This window comes from Pelodiscus sinensis, chromosome 31 (assembly GCF_052426305.1).
Source record: "Pelodiscus sinensis isolate ZL-2025 chromosome 31, ASM5242630v1, whole genome shotgun sequence".
Lineage (NCBI taxonomy): Eukaryota > Metazoa > Chordata > Testudines > Trionychidae > Pelodiscus > Pelodiscus sinensis.
The window spans coordinates 932,695-951,867 of record NC_143082.1 but is presented as its reverse complement, the minus strand read 5'-3'; the positions used below and the strand labels follow the sequence as shown (position 1 = coordinate 951,867).

Sequence of the window (19,173 nt, the reverse complement as noted above, 5' to 3'; positions counted from 1 at the left end):
TCCCCTCGGGGACGCTTCTGCTTCCCCTTCCTGGCGGCTGTTGCTGCGCCGTGTGTGAGGCGCCGACTGGCAGCTGCTGCGCTGCAGGCTCCCCCTGATCCTGCTCCTCCCCCCAGCCGGCACGAGGCCATGGCTGTACCGCTGCGGCGCTGGGCTCCATGCTGCTCCCGGAGGGGCCCGAATGCAGCACGCCTGTGAACAGCGAGATGTCTCCGGAGGGTGCCGGGGTCTCCAGTTTCTCAGAAGCCTCCGTCTTTCCATGGACTCTGCGTTCTGCTGCTTGTGCCTGGGCTGGCCAGGCCTTCCACAGGGTTGCGGGGAGTTTATTGCTTCTCCACGATACAGCCCAGCACAGATGTCATCTGGTTACAGGAACTGGGGCTAGGAGGCCTCAGTGCCCCCCTTGAGATAGGGGAGTCCCAGCCCCCTCCCCAGCTCCTTCTCCCCTGCTTTCCAGCCAGGAACTAACCACCTCTCCTCCAGCCCTGCCCCCCAGCCAGGGCAGCATCCACCTTCCTTTGTTCCTCTCCATGGGGGGTGGCTGGTCAGACAGGTTGAGAGACCCTCTTTGCATAATGACTCATCCTGGTTTGCTGGGCCGTGGTACCAACTGCAGCCAGTGGGGTTACCCCAGAGCCAGCAGCATAGAAACCAGCCAGGTACCCCCACTACGTCACAGCCACGTGGCCCACGTGTTGAGTAGCCCTGGTCTAGACCATCCCTGATAGAGGTCTGTCCAACCTGCTCTTAAGTATCACGAGCGATGGAGATTCCACAACTCCCCCCCCCCCCTCCCCCGGCAACTTATTCCAGTGTTTGACCCCCTCTGACAGTTGGGAACTTTCCTAATGTCCAGCCTGAACCTCCCTTGCTGCCGTTTAAGCCCAGTGCTTCTTGTCCTGTCCTCAGAGGCCAAGGAGAACAAGTTTTCTCTGTCCTCATGACACCCTTTTAGATACCTGAGAACCGCTCTCATGTCCCCTCTCAAATCTCCTTTCCAGACTAAACGAAGCCAATTCCTTCAGCCTCCCTTCATCCGTCATGTTCCCCAGACCGTTCATCATTCTTCATGTAGTGCACAGTCACGTTGGCTTTTTTTACAACAGTGTCAGGCTGCTGACTCATTTAGCTTGTGGTCCACTCTGACCCCTGGCTCCCTTTCTGCCGAACTCTCCTAGACAGTCACTTCCCATTGTGTGAGAGACACGGATTGTTCCTCCCTAAGTGGAGCACTTGGCGTTTCTCCTTCTTAAACTTCACCCGATGTAGCTTAGACAATTTCTCCAGTCTGTCCGGATCAGTTTGAATTGACCCACTCGCAGCCCCGTCCAACTTAGGACCATCTGAGCACTTAATAATGGCGTAACTGGAGCCTGCACCCCTCCCTTTCCTACTGGCGCCTCACTCTGCCCCACGGGTCTACGAGGGGTGGGAAACGGGGGGCGGGGGCAGCAACGGTCTATGAGGTGGGCTCACAACCCAGGGCCGTGCCCTGGGGCCGTGCTGCCCCTGCCCCAGCGAGGGGAGAACACGCAGGCCGGACTCTGCTCAGCAGCAGGGCAGATCCCTGGGAGAGGCCTGGCCCCTGCCCCGCGGTTCCCAGCTGTTCCCTTTGACGTTTCCAACCTTGGGGCAGGCTTGCTGGAGCAGTGCTGCCTAGTAGGCTGTGCCTTGGAGCCGCAGCGTCTCCCCATGTGCGCTATGGCCGGGGGTCCCAGCGCCCCGCATGTGTGCTATGGCCGGGGGGTCCCAGCGTCCCCCCACGTGCGCTATGGCCGGGGGGTCCCAGCACCCCCCATGTGCGCTATGGCCGGGGGGTCCCAGCGCCCCCCCCCATGTGCGCTATGGCCGGGGGTCCCAGCGCCCCCCCATGTGCGCTATGGCCGGGGGGTCCCAGCGCCCCCCCCATGTGCGCTATGGCCGGGGGGTCCCAGCGCCCCCCCCATGTGCGCTATGGCCGGGGGTCCCAGCGCCCCCCCATGTGCGCTATGGCCGGGGGGTCCCAGCGTCCCCCCACGTGCGCTATGGCCGGGGGTCCCAGCGTCCCCCCATGTGCGCTATGGCCGGGGGGTCCCAGCGCCCCCCCCCATGTGCGCTATGGCCGGGGGTCCCAGCGCCCCCCCATGTGCGCTATGGCCGGGGGGTCCCAGCGCCCCCCCCATGTGCGCTATGGCCGGGGGGTCCCAGCGTCCCCCCACGTGCGCTATGGCCGGGGGTCCCAGCGCCCCCCATGTGCGCTATGGCCGGGGGTCCCAGCGCCCCCCCATGTGCGCTATGGCCGGGGGGTCCCAGCGTCCCCCCACGTGCGCTATGGCCGGGGGTTCCCAGCGCCCCCCCCACGTGCGCTATGGCCGGGGGGTCCCAGCACCCCCCATGTGCGCTATGGCCGGGGGGTCCCAGCGCCCCCCCCCATGTGCGCTATGGCCGGGGGTCCCAGCGCCCCCCCATGTGCGCTATGGCCGGGGGTCCCAGCGCTGCGCCCTGCGGGAGCCCGGACCCCGCCCAGCAGGGGGCGCCGCCGCTACAGCCCCGCAGCAGGTGCGTCTCCCGGCATGCACCGCGCCAGCTCCGCCCCTCCCCGCTCCCGGCCAGGTGCGGCTCCCGGCATGCACTGCAGCGCCACGCCCTCTCCCAGCAGGCCCCGCGCCGCCATGCCCACGGGGCCGCTCTAGCCGCGACTCGCTGCCCCGCGCGCTTCCGCTTCCGGCCCGCGCGAGAGAGGGAGCGAGGCCGAGTCCTGCCGTCGCCGCCATGCCCACGGGGGACTACGAGTGAGGGGCGGGGCCGGGGGGAGCCGAGGGGGCCGGGGGGCTCTCGGGGGGCGGGGCCGGGGGGGGCTCTCGGGGGCCGGGGGGGCTCTCGGGGGGCGGGGCCGGGGGGCTCTCGGGGGGCGGGGGGAGCCGGGGGGTCTCTCGGGGGGCGGGGCCGGGGCGGGGCCGGGGGTCTCTCGGGGGCGGTGCCGGGGGGAGCCGAGGGGGCTCTCGGGGGGCGGGGCCGGGGGGCTCTCGGGGGGCGGGGGGGGCCGGGGGGCTCTCGGGGCCGGGGGGGGCCGGAGGGGGCGGGGCCGGGGGGCTCTCGGGGGGGCCGCTCTGTGACTGTCTCTGTCCCGCAGCTCGAAGCCCAGCTGGGCGGACCAGGTGGAGGAGGAAGGCGACGACGGTGAGAAGCCCCCGCGCGCCAGGACCCCCCCGGACCCCCCCGCCCCTCCCGGCTGGGGGCCGGGTTCGAGCCTGCAGCTCCCGGGGGCCGGGCCCCCCCACTTGCCGGGACGCGGGTGACTGCGCTGAGCTGCTGCAGGGCCAGAGCCTGGGGGTCCCCTGCCCTGGGGCTTCCTCCTGGGGGGGGGGGTCTGAGGAGGGGAGGGCAGGCAGGTTGCTCTGTGCCGGGGGGGGGATGGTCTGAGGAGGGGGGGGCAGGCTGGTTGCTCTGTGCCGGGGGGGGGGGATGGTCTGAGGGGGGGGGCAGGCTGGTTGCTCTGTGCCGGGGGGGGGGGATGGTCTGGGGGGGGGGCAGGCTGGTTGCTCTGTGCCGGGGGGGGGATGGTCTGAGGAGGGGGGGGCAGGCTGGTTGCTCTGTGCCGGGGGGGGCAGGCTGGTTGCAGCCTCTCCCAGCCCCGGGGCGGAGGGGGCGTCCTTCCCCTCCCATCCTTAGATCAGTGCCGCGACCTCGCTTCTCTTCCCAGACAAATGCGTCACTAGCGAGCTGCTGAAGGACCTGCCCCTGAGTGGGGGGCTGAGCGTGACCCCGACCGTGACCCCCCAGAGCGTGGACCTGAGCGCAGATGCTGAGCTGCTGAAGGGAGGTAAGAGCCGCCGGGGTGCAGGACCCCCTGCCAGGAGCACCTGGTCTCACAGTTCTTACCGGCTTCCCCTTCCCTCTGTAGGTCCTCTCCCGTCCCCAAAGGAGCTCATCAACGGGAACATCAAAACCATCACAGAGTACCGGGAGGAGGAGGATGGGCGCAAAGTGAAGGTGAGTGGGGGGGGCTGGAGAGCAGGCCCTAGAGTTCCCTGGGCTCCCGGCTGGAATCCTGCGTCTGCAAAGCCCTTCCCAGCCCCTGAGCAGTGGGGCTCCCCAGTCTGGGGCTTCATTTGCTTTCGCTTCTCGGCCACTTTCTCCTAATCGCAAGGACTGGCCCTGCTAGGACTCACCCCCCTCCGAAGCCCCCACGCGCCCTGTGGCCCTCCTGCCCCATGGCCCGGCAGGCAGGCATGGCAGCTGGAGCATGGGGTGGCAGGCCCCCCCCCCGGCAAGCTGTGACCCCGCCTGACCCCAGGGCTCTCAGCGACTGGTACTGTGGTCAGTCCAAAGCAGCCGGGAAAGGCCTCGAAAGGAGCTCGCAGAGCCAGGGGGCTGCTGAGTCCAGAGCCAAGGGCCAGGGCGGCTAGAAATGGAGTCTCTGGCCTCTGTCAGAGGCTGGGAATGGGCAAGGGGGGCGGCTCACTGGAGGGCTCTGTCCGGTCCCGCTGGGGCGCCTGGCAGTGGCCGCTGTCGGCAGCCCGGACCCTGGGCTGGGTGGGCCGTTGGTCTGACCCCGCCGGGCTGCTCTTCTGTGCTTATGTCCCAGATCATCCGCACCTTCCGCATTGAGACCAGGAAGGCCTCTAAGGCTGTGGCGCGTCGGAAGGTGAGTGAGCTCGGCCCTGGCCGCTGGCCGGGGGGTGGGATCACAGGTGTGTGCAGGGCGCTGGGAAGTGCCCCAGCCTAGTCCCACCCCACTGCTCCCCTGGGAGCCCCTTGACCTGCTGGGCAGCAGAGCTGGGTCCCGGTGTCAGCCGGGGCTCCCGTGCCTGCAGGACGCTTGGTGTCAGGGCCTGAGACGGCAAGGCCCAGGGAGTGCGTGTGGGGAACGGGGGGACGGTCTCCTCAGCCCCTCCCCCACCAGCTCATTGGCTCTTGCCCAGAACTGGAAGAAATTCGGCAACTCCGAGTTCGACGCTCCGGGCCCCAACGTGGCCACGACCACCGTGAGCGATGACGTCTTCATGACCTTCATCACCAGCAAGGAGGTGAGGGCAGAGCGGGGAGTGGCGGGGGGCCCAGGGCTCTGACAGCAACCCATGGGCCCTCCTGCCCCCATGCGTTGGAGCTGGGCTGCTCTAAGAGGCGGGGGGAGTCCAGGCTCGCCGGGGTGGAGTCCGGGGCCCTGCCCCCGGCGAGGAGGGCGCCGTGGGGCTGACGGGGCTCCCCCTCTGCTGTAGGACCTGAACTGCCAGGAGGAGGAGGACCCCATGAACAAGCTGAAGGGGCAGAAGATCGTGTCGTGCCGGATCTGCAAGGGCGACCACTGGACGACGCGCTGCCCCTACAAGGACACGCTGGGCCCCATGCAGAAGGAGCTGGCCGAGCAGCTGGGCCTGTCTACGGGCGAGAAGGAGAAGCTCCCAGGAGGTGCGGCTGGGGAGGGCAGGGGGCACAATGGGGCACTCTGGCTTGACTGTGGGCTGGCCAGCGGGGGCAAGGCAGGTCCCCAGGCGTGGGAGATGGGCAGGGGGCTGTGTCCAGAGATCTGGGGCTATGTGAAGGCTTAGTGAACCTGGCTGTGCTGCCTTGCTGTATGCTCCCACTGGGTCCCCCGGTGCCGGGCGCCCCTGCTGCTCCGGGTCTGGGTGCAATTGAGTCCGTCCGCCCGCCTGGCCGCACCCAGAGCTTAACCCGCCTTGCCAGCTCGTTGACTAGCCCACCCCTGGCGTGGCTGCTCTGCCTCTTCCCAGGCAGCTCGTGAGTCGTCTCCCACTGGCAGTGTGAGCGCCAGCCGGGGCCATAAACCCGGCACCGGGAAGCCAGGCCGTGAACCCCGTGTCACCCCTAGGCCACAGCCGGAGCAGAGGCTGCCTGACCCAGCTAACTCCCGACTCTGCCAGCCCAGCCCCGGCCCGCCAGGAGTCACTCGCTGTAGCCCAGAGGGGTCTGCGGGGTCCAGGCTGCCTGGCGTGCTGAGCGAGGTCTGGTCACACACTGGCCTGCTGGAGACTGGGATGTGAGAGCAGCTGCCTCCAGTGCCAGGAGCCCTTTGTCCGTCAGGGCTGGCTCTCCAGGGGTCCCCGTTGCTCCCCTCCACCGTCCCGGAGACCCCTGAAAAGTGAACGCCACCCCGCCCGCAGGCTGCTGCTGCTTTGGGGCAGGTGCCAAGCCCTGCTTCAGCCCCAGGCCCCTTTGCCCTTTCGGCTGCCTCGCTGCACGTGCCCTGCTCCGCCCTGGGGCTCTGCCCCTGCAGACCGGGCGGGGCCCTTTGCTGCCTCAGCTCATTTCTTAGGAATGTCCTTTCGGTGCAGACAGCTCGTCCTGCATGGCCTGACCAGCCAGCGGGCACCAGGCTTGCAGGGGAGCTTCCCGGGGCCGTGGGGGCTGCTCTGCCAGCTGGCTTCAGTGGCTCTGAGGGTCATGGGCTCCCCAGTGGCGGCTCCATGTGGGAGCCGGTCTCTGGGGAGGGGGCGGGGGCTCCCCAGTGGTGGCTGTGGGGCTGGCCGGTCCCGTGGGGTGTGGGCTGTGGGGCTGGCCGGTCCCTTGGGGTGGGGGGGCTGTGGGACCGACCCATATCTGGGGCGGGGGCTCCCCAGTGGTGGCTGTGGGGCCAGCTGGTCCCGTGGGGTGTGGGCTGTGGGGCCGGCCGGTCTGGGGAGGGGGCGGGGGCTCCCGCTGGCCGGTTCCTGGCGGGTGGCTGGGGTCCAGGCACTGCTCTCAGCCCTACTCCCTGCCCTCAGAGCCGGAGCCAGTGCAGGCGCAGGCCAGCAAGACGGGGAAATACGTCCCGCCCAGCCTGCGTGACGGAGCCAGCCGCCGGGGGGAGTCCATGCAGCCCAACCGCAGGGGTAAGTGGCAGGCCTGGACCTTTCCGCTCCCCACCCTTAGGCTAGGGGCCGCCCTCCTGCGGGGACACAGCAGCAGAGCCGCTCTGCCGGCTCCATCACCGATCCACAGGCTGGCGTTTGCTGCAGCCCCCCGAGGCCCATCTGGAGGGGTGGGGTCTCCGCGGGGTGGTGCTCACCTCTTGGCCCCCCTGCAGGGAGATTTAGGAGGGAGCTGGTGCCACCTGGCGATGGGAGGTAGGGGGAGCCCTGCATGGACACGCAGGGCTCTCCCCATGTGCCCCAGGAGCAGTAGCACCCCCTGGGGGTGCCTGTCCCTGGTGCTGCGCTGTTCCCACTGCCCTGACTGGCCCCTTTCCCCAGCCGACGACAACGCCACCATCCGGGTCACCAACCTGTCGGAGGACACGCGGGAAACCGACCTGCAGGAGCTGTTCCGCCCCTTCGGCTCCATCTCCAGGATCTACCTGGCCAAGGACAAGACCACGGGACAGTCCAAGGTGAGGGCTGGGGCAGGGGCAGAGCCAGGCTGTCCCCCACAGCTCCCTGGGGCCTGAAGCGAGCTCACCTCCTGCTTCCTCCCCAGGGCTTCGCCTTCATCAGCTTCCACCGCCGAGAGGATGCTGCCCGGGCCATAGCCGGCGTCTCCGGCTTCGGCTACGACCACCTGATCCTCAGCGTGGAGTGGGCCAAGTGAGTGCTGGGTGTGGGCTGCCTGCGGGGGCGGGGGAGCATGGTGTGTGCGTGTGCGTGTACAGGCCTCCCATTCTAATCCCCCCTCTCGCCCACACAGACCCTCCACCAACTGAGGCCGGCGCCTGCCTGCAGCTCCCGGAAGGGCTGACACCGTTTGGGGACTCGGTCGCTAATAAAGATTCATCCCAGCCGGGCGTGTGGGAGACTCATTTCCTCCGGGGCCTCCCACCCTGCTCTGCCTGCTGGGTAGGGCCCTGTGAGCTGGCGGGAAGCGGGGGCGAGCCCCCGTGCCCTGCTTGTGTCAGGCGGCTGGCTCGCGGCGTGATGGGAACAGGCAGCGGCGCGGGCCACATGCACAGGAAACCAGCCGCTGCGGGGGAGGCGGCCAGAGAGCAGGCGACTCGGAGCAGCTGGCTGATGCTTCGCTTTAATGACTGAGCTGGCAGGAGCCCACCCCCAGGCAGGGCCGTCCCGGGGCCTAGCGTGCACTAGCCACAGCTAGTCCCTGAGCCTGGCGCTCGGGCGGCTCAGCCCCAGGCGGCCGGGGGCGGGCGCTGCACCAGCCCCACATGCTGTTGGCCAGGGCAGTGTAGAGCAGCGGGTGGGCGCAGATGTTGAGGGTGACCAGGACCTTGCTGAGCTGGTAGGCCGTGTGGATGTTGAGCGAGCCAGAGTCAGGGCTGCAGAGCTTCCGGCGCCGGTCCAGGTTGAGGTTGCGCAGGACGTGGTAGGGCAGGTAGGACACCGCGTAGAGCGCCAGCCCCATGCTCACCAGCCGCCCCACCTTGCGCTTCTCCAGCCGGGTGATGTGGGGGTTGCGGCAGACGGTGCGGAGGATGGCCGCGTAGGAGCAGAGCGTGAGCAGGAAGGGCAGCCCGCAGCCGAAGGCCGCCAGGAAGAGGCCGTAGGGCTGGTAGGTGGGCAGCTGCTCCTGTTTGGCACTGCCCAGACACTCTGTCTCGTTCCCCTGGGGCCGCAGCTCCGAGAAGTGCAGCGTGGGGGCGGCCAGGACGGCCACCAGCAGCCAGCCGCCGGCGCTCAGCAGCTTGGCGTGGCGCGGCTCCAGCCGCCCGTGCACCAGGAAGGGGTGCACGATGCCCAGGTAGCGGTTGAGGCTGATGCAGGTGAGGAAGAAGATGCTGCCGTAGAGGTTGCAGGTGAAGAGGAAGCGCTCGAGCTTGCAGAGGGCCAGGCCGTGGCTCCAGTGCTTGGGCGGGTAGTAGTAGGCAGCCAGGAAGGGCAGGGAGAGGGCGTAGAGCAGGCCGCTGACGGCCAGGTTGAAGGAGTACACGATGCCCGAGTGCCAGGCGCGCTCATGGGCCACAAAGCGGTAGATGGCCAGCGCATTGCCAGGCACAGCCAGGAGGAACTCCACCGCCAGCACGGGCCACAAGCGTTCCTGGAAGTCACGGATGGCCCCCTCTGTGCAGTTCATCCTGGGCCAAAGCAGGGGGGGTTGGAGTTAGGCAGGGAGCCTTTGTCTCCCCTCTGCTGCTAACGGGGGGCCAGCCCCCGGCTCCGTCTCACCCAGTGCCCCAGAGGGCGGGAGCGGAGCAGGCAACCAGCAAGTGACCCCCCCCGGGTCATTCCCAGGCTCTGGCACATGGATTCCTCCCCCCGCCCCCCCGCCAGTTGCCATTGAGGGACCTCGCCTCCATTCAGCACCCTTTCCAAGTCCTGCCCTTCACGCCTCATGGCAGGGAGTTCCGCAGGTGACTGCTGCAGGAAATATTCCTTGTGTTTTAAACATGTTGCCTATTTGGTGACCTAGTCTGTCACACGCAGGATTCAATAACTTTCTCTGCACCAGTCGCCTACAAAGCTACCCTGTCGTGTTACCCTTTGCTGAGCCTTCCCAACTCCAGCAGTGTGTGTGTGTGGGGGGGGGGGGGGGGGGCGACTACACGGGGGCTGGGTCAGTTTTTCTGGAAAATCAGCCACTTCTCTGGAAAATCTTGCCAGCTGTCTATGCTGGTGGCTTGAATTTCTGCAACAGCCCTGACGTCCTGTCTGAAATCAGGGCTTCTTGCGGAAATACGGTGCTGCTCCCGTTCGGGCAAAGTCCTTTTGCGCAAAAGGGCCGGTGTAGGCAGCTCAGATTTGTTTTGTGCAAAAAAGCCGCAGTTGTGAAAATGGCGATCAGGCTTTCTTGCACAAAGCGCGTCTAGACTGGCACGGACACTTTCCGCAAATGCTTTTAATAGAAACTTTTCTGTTAAAAGCATTTCCGGAAAATCATGCCAATTAGCCGCAGCCTGGCTGTGCCACTGAGCTTGTCCTGTAGAGGGGCTGATGTGAAGGATGTTGCCTCTTAGGTGAATGTGGCTCCATGTGCCTGGTGCAGCTGGCCCTTCAGCAGCCTTGAGCCATGCCCCCCTCCCCCCCCCGATGGTGCCAACAATTTGGCCTTGCTGGGTGGCCTAGGTGCTGGCTGCCTTGGTTCCAGAAGCCAGGCAGCCAGTGGCACGGTAGAGCCCACCGGCTGTTAGGACGTGAGTGTGGCTGTGGCCAGCCCCCAGGCCAGCCCCTCACGCAGGACACAGAAGAGGAACAGCCCAGGCTGCAGAGAAGTGTTGCTGCCCACTGGCCGCAGCGTGGCCCCAGGCTTCCTGCTGCTGGGGGGCAGTGTTGTACAGGGGGATACCGTGAGCAGTTCTGACCTCCCTGCCTGCGGGACTGACCTTCCGCCCCCGCCCTGGGGCTCTGAGCTGAGCTGCTCTCACCCGCTGCAGGCCAGGCCCCAAGGTGACAACTGGGGGAGTTCACAGGCTGCAGCCTGGGCTGTGCTCAGCCTGGTCCCCGGGCCACAGCCATGCCGAGTGCAGCCACAGGCCCAGGCCGCCTGCCCACAGGCCCCTGCACAAAAGCTGCGCTCACTGCAGCAGCCAGCGCAGTGGAAAGTCCCGTCCCTTCCCCCCCCCCCCCCCCCCCCGGCCACCTCCCCCATTTACAACAGAGCCCTGAGCTGGGGCTTAGGGGGCTCTTGTGGGTTACAAGCTGACTTCTTCCCCACCCCCACAGGGGCCCAGGGAGGGGTCAGCCTGTGCTGCCAGCAGCCCCATGCCGCACACTGAACAGACAAGGGCCGGTAGCCCCCAATAGCTGCACTCACCTCCCCACTGCCTCCGTGCCTGTGAGCAGTGCCCCTCCCCCCTCAGCCTTACCCCACAGGGCATGGTTCCTACCCCCCAGTCCTGGGATCCTGCTCTAGGGTCTCCTCCCCCAGCTGCTGGGTGCCAGGGCCTCTGGGACAGACCCTGCCCGCCCCCCCTCCCCCACACATGGCAGCCAGCGCACCCGCCCCGGGCAGGAAAGTCCAAGTCTCAGGCCTCAGAGAGCCCAGAAGTGCCCCCTCACCTGGCACGGCCCTGGCTCCGTGCTGCTCGCCCCAGGACAGCAGACAGAGGTTCCTTCCTGCCCGCGGCTGGCTGAAGGGAGAAGCTGCCCCACCACTTCCCCAACACCACAAGGAAAGGCTCAGCGTGTGCCCGCGCTCAGACTGTGCTTCCGCCCTGCGGGGGGGTAACCCTGCACCCATCGCGCCCCGCCCAGAGGCGGGGAATGCAGCAACCCCTCGCTCAGCAGGAGACAGAGGGCAGGGCCAAGTGGTGTATTGCAGCCAGCACAGGGCACCCACAGTCTATAGCCAAGACAGAGTCCGGGAGGGCTCTAGTGCCGCCCCTTCTTGGGGGCCCTGGGCCCCTGGCGTGTCCCCTTCTGCTGGGCCGCCTGCTTCCTCCGCTGCCCCAGCCTTCTGAAATTCGAGGCAAGGACCCTCGGGCCTCGGGCACGTCCCTGCTGCCCCGGAGACCTGGGGCCTTTCGGCTTCGGTTCGCGTGTTCCTTGCTGCTGTCTGGGGCCCCCCGGCCTCTGGGAGTCCCCTGTCGCCTGGGGGGGGCGCCTGCCCCTCCGTGGCTGGCCAGGGGATCGCCCGGGCTTCGCCTTGCGGCTGGCTCTGCCAGGCTGCTCCCCCGTTCTCAGTCTCTTCCTGGGCTGGGGGGAGTGCAGGAGCCCTGCTTTTCTCTTGGCACGTTTGGGGAACAGATCTGGGGGAGGAAATGCAGAGTCATGAGCTGGGGCTGCAGAGGCCCGGGGGTGAGAACCAGGACAGCTGGAGGGCACAGGGGGTGGACCCTGGGCAGATTACTAGAACCACCCACCAGAGGACTTGACCCCCCCCCCCCAAGCATCAGGTGCCAGGGGGCTCCGAGGGCAGGGCCGGCTGGTGACGGGACCCAGGCCTGAAACTGGACTCCCGTAGCAGCTATTAGACACAGCTCTGCCGGGGGCCGGGGCCCAGCGCCGTTCCGGTGGCCCTGCCGGGGGCCGGGGCCCAGCGCCGTCCCGGTGGCCCTGCCGGGGGCCGGGGCCCAGCGCCGTCCCGGTGGCCCTGCCGGGGGCCGGGGCCCAGCGCCGTCCCGGTGGCTCTGCCGGGGGCCGGGGCCCAGCGCCGTCCCGGTGGCCCTGCCGGGGGCCGGGGCCCAGCGCCGTCCCGGTGGCCCTGCCGGGGGCCGGGGCCCAGCGCCGTCCCGGTGGCCCTGCCGGGGGCCGGGGCCCAGCGCCGTCCCGGTGGCCCTGCCGGGGGCCGGGGCCCAGCGCCGTCCCGGTGGCCCTGCCGGGGGCCGGGGCCCAGCGCCGTCCCGGTGGCCCTGCCGGGGGCCGGGGCCCAGCGCCGTCCCGGTGGCCCTGCCGGGGGCCGGGGCCCAGCGCCGTCCCGGTGGCCCTGCCGGGGGCCGGGGCCCAGCGCCGTCCCGGTGGCCCTGCCGGGGGCCGGGGCCCAGCGCCGTCCCGGTGGCCCTGCCGGGGGCCGGGGCCCAGCGCCGTCCCGGTGGCCCTGCCGGGGGCCGGGGCCCAGCGCCGTCCCGGTGGCCCTGCCGGGGGCCGGGGCCCAGCGCCGTCCCGGTGGCCCTGCCGGGGGCCGGGGCCCAGCGCCGTCCCGGTGGCCCTGCCGGGGGCAGCCGAGTCTTTACTTTGAACTAGAGTCACAGCCCGGCTCGGGCAGAGCCCGTTGGCAGCTGCACCCGCAGAGACCGGACCAGCTGGCCTGGGCCCAACTCACCCTCGTCGGGCTCCTCGCCCACTTCCTGGCGGTAATACTCCGCGTCGTCGTCTGATTGGTCAGCCGGGTCCTGGTCCTGCAGCATCCCAGGATCCTCCGCTTCGCTGTCGCCGTCCTCCCCCTGCTGCTGCTTCCTCTTCATCCCGGCCAGGCTCAGCGTCCTGCGGGCCACAGCGCCGTCAGGCCCCCCGAGAACTACAGCTCCCAGCATGCACCGCTCCCGGGCCGGAGCCCGCTCACCTGTGGGCCTCCCGCTGCTCCTTCTTGCGCTGCACGTCGGCCTCCTGCTTGTGGCGCCGCGCGGCCTTGAGCTGCAGCCTCCGCTCCCGCCGGGCCAGCACGGCCCGGAGCTCCTCCTCCGTCTTGTGAACTGGGGGGGGAGAGGCTCAGTGGGGCCGGGCCCGGGGCCAGGGCTGCAGAGGGGTGGGGCAGGGGCACTTACCCAGGCTGTGGTACAGCACGCTGCCCTGGCCCAGCCCTTCTTCCACCTTGACCAGCTGCAGGGTCATGCGGGGGCCGATCTGCCGGGGAGGGGACAAGCCGTCAGCCGGGCCAGCCCCACCCAGCTTCCCCGTGGGGCGGAGCAGAACGCTTAGTGGCTCCTTGATGGCTCAGACACCCCGACAGGTGGCACCCGCCCGCCAGCTCCCCCTGCCACCGAGCCCCCCGTCCCACCCACCCACCACCCACCCACCACCCCGCCAGCTCCCCTTGCCACCGAGCCCCCCGTCCCACCCACCACCCACCCACCACCCCGCCAGCTCCCCCTGCCACCGAGGCCCCCGTCCCACCCCACCCACCACCCCGCCAGCTCCCCCTGCCACCGAGCCCCGTCCCACCACCCCGCCAGCTCCCCCTGCCACCGAGCCCCCATCCCACCACCCCGCCAGCTCCCCCTGCCACCAAGCCCCCCGTCCCACCCCACCCACCACCCCGCCAGCTCCCCCTGCCACCGAGCCCCCTGTCCCACCCCACCCACCACCCCGCCAGCTCCCCCTGCCACCGAGCCCCCGTCCCACCACCCCGCCAGCTCCCCCTGCCACCGAGCCCCCTGTCCCACCACCCCGCCAGCTCCCCCTGCCACCGAGCCCCCCGTCCCACCCCACCCACCACCCCGCCAGCTCCCCCTGCCACCGAGCCCCCGTCCCACCCCACCCACCACCCCTCCAGCTCCCCCTGCCACCGAGCCCCCCGCCCGCTCCCCCTGCCACCGAGCCCCCCGTCCCACCCCACCCACCACCCCGCCAGCTCCCCCTGCCACCGAGCCCCCCTGTCCCACCCCACCCACCACCCCGCCAGCTCCCCCTGCCACCGAGCCCCCTGTCCCACCCCGCCAGCTCCCCCTGCCACCGAGCCCCCTGTCCCACCCCACCCACCACCCCGCCAGCTCCCCCTGCCACCGAGCCCCCCGTCCCACTCCGCCAGCTCCCCCTGCCACCGAGCCCCCCGCCCCACCACCCCGCCAGTTCCCCCTGCCACCGAGCCCCCTGTCCCACTCCGCCAGCTCCCCCTGCCACCGAGCCCCCCGCCCCACCACCCCGCCAGCTCCCCCTGCCACCGAGCCCCGTCCCACCCCGCCAGCTCCCCCTGCCACCGAGCCCCCGCATCCCCCACCTCCCCCTCCTACCGAGCCCTCCGCCCCCCGCCAGCTCCCCCTGCCACCGAGCCCCCGCGTCCCCCACCTCCTCTTCCTACCGAGCCCCCCGTCCCACCCCACCCACCACCCCGCCAGCTCCCCCTGCCACCGAGCCCCCCGTCCCACCCCACCCACCACCCCGCCAGCTCCCCCTGCCACCGAGCCCCCGCGTCCCCCACCTCCCCTTCCTACCGAGGCACCCGTCCCATCCCACCCACCACCCCACCAGCTTCCCGTCACCGAGCCCCCGCGTCCCCCACTTCCCCCTCCTCCCAGCCCCCCGCCCCCCACCCCCTTCTGAGCCACCCCACCCCCCACCACCCCCTCCCATCCCACCCACCACCCCGCCAGCTCCCCCTCACCACCCCCGAGCCCACCACCCCCACCTGCCAGCATGCTGCTGCCCCCACCCCACCCCCCCGCCTGCAGCACACCTCTGTTAAGCGCACTGCACTCTGCTGGGCCTTCATGTTCCCCCGGCCCGCGTAGGCCTGAGGCAGCTCCAGGATGTTGTGGCTCCCGTCCTGCTCGGCCTCGCTCTCCGACAAGTTAATGTCCCTGCGGGGAAAACCCAGCCAGTGGCAGGACAGCTGGGCCGAGCTCTGCTTTGCCCACTAGGCTCCCCTGCCCCAGTTGGGAGCAGAAACCCGGAGACCTGCCTCCACCCCACCCTGCAGCCTCGGAGGCTGCTCCCCAGGCCGGCAGCAGGCACGGGCGATGCAGGGCGACCTGTCGGAGGGAGCCATGGCCGGGCTGAGACGCTAGGCGCAGCTGCGAGTTCCCGACTCCCCCGGGCAGGCTCTGGCGCACGGGGCCCCGCGCTCACTTGGCCAGCAGCTCACTGATGTCCTGCAGCCGGCTCATGTTGGGGAACTTCTCCTGCAGCAGCTTCTTGAGGCCTTTGCTGGCGCCCACGGGCACCACCTTCACGCTGCTGGGGGAGGAGACAGGCGGGTCACGCCCGGGGCCATGCTCAGCAGGCAGGGGCCTCTGGGAGCAGGACCGGGGGTGGGGCTCAAGGGCAGATGGGACTGAACAGCTCTGCCAGCTGGGGCAGCCTGGCCACGGCCACGTGATTCCAACCCAGCGCTGCTGCTCCCGGGCTCGCGGGTCCCCACCTGCCGCCGTGGCTCAAGCCAGGCCCCGGGGCCCACCCCCACACAGCTGCAGGGACGGGCCGCTGTACATCACAGGGCCTGCCCCGAGACGCCGTCTCCAGCCCGGGGATCAGCCCACACCTGGGAAGGAGGAGGAGCTGCTCGTGTGTCTGTCTGCTGAGCCCCCGCCCCCCCCGGATGCGTCAGAGCGTTTACTGTAGGAGGAAATCACCAAGCCATCAGCAGGTTGACCTCTCATCAGAGCATCCAGGCCGGCAGAGCCCCCCACCCCCAGCCCCTTACTAGTGGCGGAAGTCCAGGCGCTGGGTGTCCGGGGCATAGGTGATCAGCAAGCACCGCTTGATGGTGTTCAGGTTGACCTGGGGGCAGAGCCATGAGGTGAGCGCTGACTCGGGGGGGGGGTCCCGCCCCCCAGCCTCTCCCCACGCACCTTGTGCACGTTGATGGAGGGGAACATGTTCTGGAACATGGTGGCCATGAGCTTGACGTGCATCTGCGGCAGGCCGAAGTTGTTGAGCACCAGCAGCGGGTGGTGCGTGAACTGCTGCTCGTGCATGCGGTGGCGCTTCAGCGAGGACACCACGTCCCTGATGAGCGAGTACTGCAGGGCAGACGAACAGGGCTGGGCGCTGGCGGCCGGTTTGCTCTGTGCTGACCAGCTGGGCTGGGGCTCACCCCCCGGGCATCCCCGGCTCGTTCGCTGCATGGGGGCACCCTGCCCAGCTCGGACACTGGCCAGGCACACCCACAGCAGTTTAGCAGGCCTGGGCTGTAAGGCCACAGGGTTAAATAAATCCCAAACTATCAGAGGTGGACGCAGCTCCGGACCCCCAGCACCCACCTGCATGACCTGGAAGGTCAGCGTTGGCCCTCCTGGGAGACGGAAGAGTTTCTGCAGGGGAGACACACACCGGAGTGAGGCCGGGGGAGGCAGCACCAGCGGGCCCCCCCCAGCAGGACGGATGCATCAGTGCGTTTACTTTGAAAGCGACATCAGAGCGTGCTCAGTGCGATTTGCATCATCAGCTGCATCGGACCCACTTGCAGACCCCAGGGGAGGAACGGCACCGGGTCCTGCCCACGTGCCTCTCTGCGCCCAGCCAAATGCAGCACCAGGCAGGCCAGGGCCATGCTCTGGGCCGGGCTGTAGGGGAAGGTGGTGGGCACAGAGCGACTCCAGCAGACCCCTCCCAGCCCCAGGGCAGCGCCTGCCCCTTACTGAACCCAAGGAGAGTCCCAGCCTGGCAGAGCACGGAGCTGGGGCAATCAGGGTCCTGCCCAGCCCCACAGGCGCCTGCTGGAGCCCCACTTACAAAGTTGACGCTGGTGGGGGATTTGGTGAAGACCAGAAAGTGCGTCACTCCCAAGGGCCCCGCCACCGCCACAAAGTCCTTCAGCGAGTTCTTCTTCCGCACCTGGAAGACAGCAAGAGTCCGGCTCCCACGCGTGTCCTGCTCCTCCCTGCCCCCGCCCCGCCACCCCCGCAGCCGGGCAGGGCTCACCTGGAGGGCGCTGCCCGTGAACGGCTCCATGACCCGCCGCACGTCCAGGACCAGCTGCTGCAGGCTCCGGCCCGCTCGGCCGCGGTGGAAGACGAAGGAGTGAGGGACGGAGGCGAACAGCTCCTGGGCCTGCTGCTGGGCGGCTGCCCGCTGCCGCTTCTGGTTCCTGCTCTGCGGGGCGGGGGGGCAGGGTGAGTGCAGCCCCAGCCCCCCGGCTCCCCCAGCCCCCCCGAGTCCTCCCCCGCCCCCGGCCCACCCCAGAGCCCCCCCCCCCCGCCCTGGATCTCCCCCCGCCCACCCCCCCCCAGAGCCCCCTCCCCCCGCCCTGGATCTCACCCCCCCCCAGAGCCCCCTCCCCCCGCCCTGGATCTCACCCCCCCCCAGAGCCCCTCCCCCCGCCCTGGATCTCACCCCCCCAGAGCCCCTCCCCCCGCCCTGGATCTCACCCCCCCCAGAGCCCCCTCCCCCCGCCCTGGATCTCACCCCCCCCAGAGCCCCCTCCCCCCGCCCTGGATCTCACCCCCCAGAGCCCCTCCCCCCGCCCTGGATCTCACCCCCCCCCCCGAGCCCCCTCCCCCCGCCCTGGATCTCACCCCCCAGAGCCCCTCCCCCCGCCCTGGATCTCACCCCCCCAAACGCCCCGCGCGGCCCGAGCCGCCCCGCACCTTGCTCGCCCGCCCCATGCTGCCTCCCCACGTGCACGCAGCACTTCCGGTGCAGCTCCCTCAGCGCTCCGGTCACTTCCGGCCGGTGCTCCCCTTAAAACGTCCGGGTACTTCCGGGGCGGGGAATCCCTGGGCGTGGCCCCCCCTTGCACCCTATAGATAGAACCCTGCTACACCCACCACTGTGCCCCCTGCCCCCCACCCCATTGCACCCCCCGCACCCTCATTCCTCCCTGCACCCCCCACCCCATTGCACTCCCCTGCACCCTCCATTCCCACCTGCCCCTCCCTGCACCCCCCACACCTCCATTGCACCCCCCGCATCCCCCATTCCTCCCTGCACCCCCACCCCATTGCACCCCCCTGCACCCTCCATTATCACCTGTCCCCTGTGCCCCCCACCCTGTTGCACCCCCCTGTATCCCCCATTTCTCCCTGCACCCCCACACCCGTTGCACCCCCCTGCACCCTCCATTCCTACCTGCCCCTCCCTGCACCCCCCACACCCCATTGCACCCCTTCTGCATCCCCCATTCCTCCTTGCACCCCCACATTCCATTGCACCCCCCATTCCCACCTGCCCCTCCCTGCATCCCCCACACCCCATTGCACTCCCCTGCACCCTCCATTCCCACCTGCTCCTCCCTGCACCCCCCACACCCCATTGCACCCCTTCTGCATCCCCATTCCTCCTTGCACCCCCACATTCCATTGCACCCCCCATTCCCACCTGCCCCTCCCTGCATCCCCCACACCCCATTGCACTCCCCTGCACCCTCCATTCCCACCTGCCCCTCCCTGCACCCCCACACCCCATTGCACCCCTTCTGCATCCCCCATTCCTCCTTGCACCCCCACATTCCATTGCACCCCCCATTCCCACCTGCCCCTCCCTGCACCTCCCACACCCCATTGCACCCCTTCTGCATCCCCCATTCCTCCCTGCACCCCCCACACCACATTGCACCCCTTCTGCATCCCCCATTCCTCCTTGCACCCCCACATTCCATTGCACCCCCCATTCCCACCTGCCCCTCCCTGCATCCCCCACACCCCATTGCACTCCCCTGCACCCTCCATTCCCACCTGCTCCTCCCTGCACCCCCCACACCCCATTGCACCCCTTCTGCATCCCCATTCCTCCCTGCACCCCCCACACCACATTGCACCCCTTCTGCATCCCCCATTCCTCCCTGCACCCCCACATTCCATTGCACCCCCATTCCCACCTGCCCCTCCCTGCATCCCCCACACCCCATTGCACTCCCCTGCACCCTCCATTGCCACCTGCCCCTCCCTGCACCCCCACACCCTATTGCACCCCTTCTGCATCCCCCATTCCTCCCTGCACCCCCACATTCCATTGCACCCCCCATTCCCACCTGCCCCTCCCTGCATCCCCCACACCCCATTGCACTCCCCTGCACCCTCCATTCCCACCTGCCCCTCCCTGCACCCCCACACCCCATTGCACCCCTTCTGCATCCCCCATTCCTCCCTGCACCCCCACACCCCATTGCATCCCGCTGCACCCTCCATTCCCACCTGCCCCTCCCTGCACCCCCCACCCCCATTGCACCCCCTGCATCCCCTATTCCTCCTTGCACCCCCTACCCCCATTGCACCCCCCTGCATCCCCTATTCCTCCCTGCACCCCCCACCCCCATTGCACCCCTTCTGCATCCCCC

General features: G+C 69.4%; 2 protein-coding genes across 2 annotated transcripts; one reads left to right on the top strand and one right to left on the bottom strand.

Moving 5' to 3' along the window:
• Positions 1–2,609: 2,609 nt before the first annotated feature.
• On the top strand, positions 2,610–7,695 carry EIF3G (eukaryotic translation initiation factor 3 subunit G). Its single transcript, XM_075902519.2, has 11 exons — positions 2,610–2,771; positions 3,113–3,159; positions 3,683–3,802; positions 3,884–3,972; positions 4,568–4,627; positions 4,905–5,009; positions 5,202–5,391; positions 6,705–6,812; positions 7,173–7,309; positions 7,396–7,502; positions 7,603–7,695. The coding sequence occupies exons 1-11, from the start codon at positions 2,752–2,754 to the stop codon at positions 7,616–7,618; spliced, it is 999 nt and encodes a 332-aa protein (XP_075758634.1). The 5' UTR covers positions 2,610–2,751; the 3' UTR covers positions 7,619–7,695.
• A 221-nt stretch (positions 7,696–7,916) lies between these two features.
• Positions 7,917–17,638, bottom strand: LOC102457682 (uncharacterized). Its single transcript, XM_075902517.2, has 14 exons — positions 17,486–17,638; positions 16,821–16,991; positions 16,632–16,733; positions 16,160–16,210; positions 15,749–15,919; positions 15,601–15,677; positions 15,027–15,134; positions 14,635–14,758; positions 13,007–13,085; positions 12,805–12,934; positions 12,565–12,725; positions 11,180–11,551; positions 10,863–10,998; positions 7,917–8,941 (listed from the first exon to the last, which is right to left on the bottom strand). Exons 1-14 carry the CDS (start codon positions 17,501–17,503, stop codon positions 7,984–7,986), a joined length of 2,658 nt encoding a protein of 885 aa, XP_075758632.2. The 5' UTR covers positions 17,504–17,638; the 3' UTR covers positions 7,917–7,983.
• Positions 17,639–19,173: the final 1,535 nt, after the last annotated feature.